This window comes from Sphaeroforma arctica, assembly GCF_001186125.1.
Source record: "Sphaeroforma arctica JP610 unplaced genomic scaffold supercont1.537, whole genome shotgun sequence".
NCBI classification, from domain to species: domain Eukaryota; class Ichthyosporea; order Ichthyophonida; genus Sphaeroforma; species Sphaeroforma arctica.
Window position 1 is genome coordinate 244 of NW_014040021.1, and position 6,934 is coordinate 7,177.

Consider the following 6,934-nt stretch of genomic DNA (forward strand, 5'->3'; position numbering starts at 1 on the left):
CCGACGAGTGTGACCGTCAGCCTGTCAGGCCTCTTCTTGCCAGCTCACGAGGCACAGACCATTGGACCAACGACCTTCAGAATAGAATTTTACAAAAACAAAATGTTTTATTTCAAAATCGGCATTGCGCAAACTTTTTTCGATGGAGAATATGGTTAATAGAACAGTGGAATTGCATTTATTTTTTTCAAATGTCGCAATTTCGTCGTCTGGAACTTGGAAATGTGAACGTTCTCAGTGGCTTCTAGAAATTTACAGTGCTCATATCTTGTTTGTGTTAAAAAGCAAAAGAACTTGTGCTGTTTGGTACATGTACTATATTATATATATAGAAATACTACGTATGGTATTTACATCATATACTGTTCTCTTTTAAAAAAAAAATCCCTTTTTCATAGCCTTCTGGCTTCCAATAATAATAAAATACATTCTAAGCAAATGAAACAAGAAATAAACGTATAGAAAGTTGTTGTTGTTTTTTTTGTCTTTTTTAGTTTCAGACCCACCTCACCGCGGCACCGCCTGTCAGTCTCGCCTTCACAGTATACCCTAAACACATGACACCACAAGAGAGTCATGAACCATTCCACCATCATCCAAGTGGCCGTTTAAGGCCTGCTGAGGACTGAGTCTCACTGAGGTCTAAGACTGTGAGCCGCTGATGAGTCTGAGCTGTCTCACTGACTTTTCGTCCTAGTATTTATGATTTCTATTGTTCAATAAATAAACTGAATTTTCCAAAACTATTGTTCTTTAAAAAAAAATGAAGAAAACCCTATAAATTTTGTATATTTTTTTGTGGGGGGTCTTTGTTTTTATTAGTATTTTTCATGGGGGGTCTTTTTTAGTAAACTCGAAACTTCGGACTGTCTTCGGAAATGTTGCACTTTTGAAGTTTCGAGGTTCACTGATGAATGATGATGATGAGATTGTAATTTTGACGACTCACCTTTTGTACTTGACTTTTTACTCTCTCGGAACAAAGAATCTCGAATCTTGAGCTCTTGACTCTTGTGGCCTCTTGTGCCGGCACTCCTGCTGTCCTGCAGCCTTGCATTTTGCAGGCCAAGTATATACTGTACCTGACTACCTGTCAATTCGTTTGCACAAATGCAGTAAACGTTGAACGGGATCTCAAAAATGAATATAAACGCTTTAACGTAAAAGGGTAGACTGCTCACTACAGAAGAACCCCCGCGGATACTATAACATAGACGTTTTACTTCATCAGAAAAAAAGTATCGATTACAAACGTTTTAACGAGAAACGAACTGTAGCTGCACCATCATGTGTCTGGTGCTCTCTGCCCCTCTGCCTCACTTTCTCTCTTTCTTTCTCAGTTTCATATGGTACCCGGGCCCCCGGCCCCGGGTCTCGGCCTAAGGGCCAAGGGCTGCTCTCGAACTCTTTTTGCAATAGAAGCCGAATAAAATCATGATGGGCATTCAGCACAGACAGAGGGATGACAGTTCACACACGGGTGCCAGCGGCAATTTTAGCGATATCGTGGAAATAGAATATCATATCAATACTTTAGAACACTATTCTGTGCATTCGTGTCACAGTGTCCGTTCTATCAGCACATATTCGTTATTGCATTGCATACTCCTTATATCTATATATTTCCTATATACACATTTCCAAGCCGACCTTATACAGAGCTACGTGGGACAATATGGCTGTCACAGAAACAACCAAGTTGAGCTCAGACCCACCACCAGCGCAGAAGCAAGCGGACAGCTATACATACGAAGAAGTATCAGTGCATCACACAGCCGACGATTGCTGGGTGATACACAACGGCAGTGTATATGATGTTACAGAGTTCTTGGAGGCACATCCGGGAGGTCCGGATATAGTGCTTATGAGCGGGGGCAAAGACATAACAAAGATCATGAAAGATCCGCACGAGCACGAGCATTCAGACTTTGCTGTGAGTATGTTGGAGGATTATAAGGTGGGTGCATTGAATATGAGTCACGGTGATTCGGATATACATGAGAGCGATGCTGGCCTGGGTGTTGCCGATCCCGATTTCTTAGACATCACAAAGCCCTTGTGGTTGCAGATGTGGAACAACACCTTCGAGAAAGACTACTACATGCAACAGGTGCACATTGCTCGACACATCAAAGATGGTGAGTCCTTCCCACGTATTCATCCTTGTGTGTTACTACTAGGCTGTGGTTGTTGTTTTTTCTCTTTGTTTAGATCATTATTCGCACTCTGTGCCTTGGCAAGGGTGCTTGAGCGTGATATAGCACTCTATGTTGCTTTGATTTTCATCCTTGAGCGTTTATGGGGTGGTTTAATCTCGTATGTATTTACACCATCTGATCACACTATCTGCGATTTCATTGTGGTTATCTCCATGGAGCGCTATTGATTTGTCATATTGTACGCTTTATGTATATAAATGTGAACCGTGTTCACTACCAGATCCCAATTCTTCTTGCTCGTAATCCGGTCCTATTGCACTTCAAATTCATTGAGTGCGTGCACTTAGTAGTATTATATATATATATATATATGTATATGTATATATATACATATATATATATATGTACATGTACATGTGTATATATATATATATATATATATATGTATATTGTATATATATATGTGTGTGTGTGTATGTATGTATATATATATATATATATATATATCATGTCGTAATATAGGTTCGATTTGGTAGCTGTCGCGTGTGGTGCGGGTCTAGCAGCCATGTTGTTGTGATTCCCCACTCTCAAATAAATGGTTTCTGTGTGATTTAATTCGAAATCTTAATGTGCCTGAAATGTTAGCTCTGTTCAATTGTTTGAACTACAGCTTATGCAATCCATTATGCGTCTCTGTGTGTCCCACACTGAGGCCCGTTATCACTCTCGGCAGGGTGTATGGCGTGATTGGGTGTTTATACATCTCTGTCAATATATGCGCGTATACATACGAGTCAAGTACAGTACTGGCCAATGTTGCATTTGATTCTGATTACTGGTGGGAGTGTCCCATTATGTGTGTGTGCGTGTATTACGTTGTTACTTGTGCGGATGTTTCATACCTGTAGCATGTGTGTATATTGGACTGTGAGAATTATTCGACATAGTGTTCGCTTGTAGTATCTTTTAAATGAATCTTATCCGGTTGCATCGCCCTGTGTGTGTCTCTTTATGTTTGCATATGCGTTTGTAGTCAGTGTGTGCTTGTGTGTCTGTATTGCGTGTGTGTGTGCGTGTGTTTTGTGCCTGGTAATATTGTGAGGTCGGAAATCAAGCGCTAGTTCGTCACAATCGTTTTAATAGTCGGAAATTCTTTTAACAGTTATTTTAATATATATGCCGTCGGTAGCAGTCAGTGTTAAATTATGTGCCCAGATGTACGTTGAGGTTATTTGTCAGTGTATATATCCGGTTCACAGAGTTTGGATACCTCGTGTGTTCGCAAAACTAAAAAGTCTAGAAGTCTTCGTTCGTGTGATCACACACTGTGTGTTAGCTGTCAGTTCCTAACTCCTAATAAGTCTGCGGAAGGCACAGTCGTGCTATGCCTCGTACTTCGCTACACATGTCATGAACCACTGTTCTTATCTTCTGTGCATGCATGATTCACACTCAGGTTCACCGGCCCCTATCTTCGGAGGAGTGCTAGAAAACCTTACTATGACGCCGTGGTACATGGTGCCTCTGATCTGGATCCCTGTGTCGATGTACATGTACTCGCTCGCCCTGCCCACATTCGGTCCCGCTGCCATGCTACCCTTGTACCTACTTGGCATCTTCGTGTGGACGCTGTTTGAGTACTCATTCCATCGGTTCCTCTTCCATATAGACTGTAAGTCGCGCTGCAGTGTCTGCGTGCATGGCTCTGTCTGTGTCTGCCTGGTACTAGATTGCGCTGTAGTGTCTGCGTGATCGCGTTGTCTTGTAAATGTGTCCCATGTCCATGATCGTTTACTTATTACTCTCGCCATGCAAACTAGGGCAAGAGGCAGGGCTTCTTGCTACGACCGTGACGCTTCCTCACTATGCCAAGTGTTATATGCTTGCTCGTTGTGGTGCATGCGTATGTACCGCTTGAAACTCAGCTTTAGAGTGGTTCATTTACATTCCCTTGTTTACCGACAATCAGTCGGCTTTTGGCTGTTGAATGTATCTGACTTCGCAACTCTATTCAATTGGTGCTATGCGCGTCACTGTGGCGATGTTTTATTCTGGTACCTCTGTATAGGCCTTGTAGTGCATGCCTTCTGTTTACTACAGGATCGATCATGTAGTGCTTCTCTTGCCCATTCTCTCGCAAGGGCCTTTCTGGCTGTGTTCGGCTGCAGCCGCCTGATAAATTTGGGGTTTGCGTTGATTCCGTATTTTCTATATACTTGCGTATATTTAATGTTTGCAAGGACTATGTTTAGAGTTCCAGTAATGCATACAATAGTTTTCAATCATGATTCGGTATATATCTGGGTCTACCAGCTACGTGAGTTGTTGTTTTAACATGCCTATACTATGGTCGTTCGCCCTCGTCATGCGTTCGATTAGTCTCGCTTTCTGCGGTCGTAGGAAACATCGTCTCGTTTCGTGTTGAGCGATCTCTTTTTTCGTTCTGTCTCTCTGTCATGTTGCACATGTATCTGTATTCATCGCTAATTGTCATTGGTATTATTTCTGCCATGTTGCACATTTATCTGTATTCATCGCTAGTTATCATTAGTATCTCTGTCATGTGGCGCTGCTTTCTACCCGCTCACGCAAGACATTGTACATCTTCCTGGCGTTCACTTGTCTGCCCATTCGCTGTTAATGTCCCCTAGACCACGTATCATTGCTATCTGCCAATATATTTACCTTACTGTCTCGTTCCCTTCAAATCCTCTTCTCATCGTACGATACCTAGACTGGCTGCCAAATCATCCGAAAGCGCTAGCGATACACTTCATCGCGCATGGTATCCATCATTTCTTGCCTATGGATAAACTCCGTCTGGTGATGCCGCCGACGTTGTTTACCATCCTGATAGTTCCTGTGCTAAGCTTCTTCTTCTTGTAAGTTTATTTTGTCGTGATCTAATATTAGCACGTACTGATTGACCACAAGCAAGCTACTTCATACCGTGCGGTTTTGGCTATACCGTTCTTCGTCGCTGTTGCGCATAAATAGATTTGTTACATATTCTCATTCTATATATAATGTATCCTATTCTGTTGCGAGAGATTTTTCTCTCCCCGATCGATCACTCGCGTGACCTTGCGAAAACAGTACAACGTGTTGCTGAGGTTTTCCAATTGAGTACTGAGCATTCGTTTCATGATTGCATCCACCCCGTCGCATTCTTCGTTCGTATCATGTGTAATCATGTGTATATCACATGCGCCCGTGCGGTTGAGGGTATCGCCCCGTTATACGGCAGTGCCTTTGGATTCACCACCACCACTGACTAATATAGCAACCCCATATTCGATACATACGGAGTGTGTGTGGTGGGGGGGGGGTGTCATGCCGAACATAGACCCCTCCATACGCGTTTTGCGCTGCTCTGTCATCTCTGTACGTACAACTGAGTGCGTTTCCCATGAAAGTGTCCACCAGTACACTTAGTCTTGAGCAATCTATTTTTTATCAGTGCACCCCGCCTGTGCACTTTGATGAAGACTTGATTGGACGCTGGCATGGAATATATATATCACACACATTGCTATCCATTCTGCCGTATATCCGCTCATTATCCTTTTTCGTATCGTATCTGATTTCCGTGCATCCATACTTCCTAACCCAACTGTCTCAGATTACGGTTACCTGAATCGTTGATCTGGGCCATCGCCTCCGGTGCCGTTTCTGGGTATGTCGGCTATGACATGGTGCACTACTTCCTACATCACGGACGCCCCCCCACAGAATATCTGCGTATGATGAAAACGTACCATCTCAATCACCACTACAAGAACTGGGACCTGGGCTTCGGCATTACTACCAAATTCTGGGACCAGGTGTTTGGTACTGAACTATTCGATAACAAGGCTGAGAAGGAACGCGTGGCGGCTGAGCTTGCGCTCGCGGCCAGTCGAAGCGATAGTAAGAAGGCTCAGTAAATAGAATCCAGGGCTTGTGAACATTGTGCTGTGGTGCCGTACGGCTCGTTTTGAGGGCTGAGATAGACTCCCTGCGAGCGTGTGCACACTCGGGGGTGTGTACATATGTTTATAGTAGTTAGAGTTCCCTGAGAAGGCACTGCAGGACTGGTGCGACTCAATTGTGTTGTACACAATAAAGATGATAAACCCGGAGACGCCGCCGGCAGTATGGTCAATATCAAATTCTCCTACGCTAGTTCGTATGTATTTGTTTTTTTTATTGTGGAATATGACATTCAAGTCCAATATATCGCCAGTCTGTGTGCCGGATTGTTCTTTTACAGACTGATTGAGTATTGTAAATCGATGACCATATCTTTTATAGATGTATGTGATATCTCGTTGATTCGCACAAAGGACTCTAAATGTAAACCTATTGTACTGTACATCTCGAAATTACGAGTTTGAAAAAAGAATCAAAATTACAAACGAGTGTAAAGATTCCAGAACAGTACATATCGACGGATATGCTGTCTGGTCGATACAAGTCTTTGATCGTCAACCCATTAGGCAACCATCAACTAATAGGAATGTATATGCGAAACAAACAAATAATGGAGCACAGACATATTAGAGAACAGAACATACGCATGAATGCTTTCTCATGTAGATATCACTTTTTTAATGGAGATATTTTATGTACACAATACACATCAATTTTTGATTTTCACACACATATATTATGTATATATATATATATGTATGTATGTATATACATACATATATATATATATGTGTGTGTGTGTGTGTGTGTATATATATATATATATATATATATNTATATTATGTATAATAAATATATATATA

The 6,934-nt window shown here is 42.1% G+C and overlaps 1 protein-coding gene across 1 annotated transcript; it reads left to right on the forward strand.

Annotated features, from left to right (window-relative positions):
- The first annotated feature begins 1,466 nt into the window (after window positions 1-1,466).
- Window positions 1,467-6,316, forward strand: SARC_07060 (hypothetical protein). Its single transcript, XM_014299003.1, has 4 exons — window positions 1,467-2,138; window positions 3,616-3,831; window positions 4,894-5,041; window positions 5,782-6,316. Exons 1-4 carry the CDS (start codon window positions 1,676-1,678, stop codon window positions 6,083-6,085), a joined length of 1,131 nt encoding a protein of 376 aa, XP_014154478.1. The 5' UTR covers window positions 1,467-1,675; the 3' UTR covers window positions 6,086-6,316.
- The last annotated feature ends 618 nt before the right edge of the window (window positions 6,317-6,934 follow it).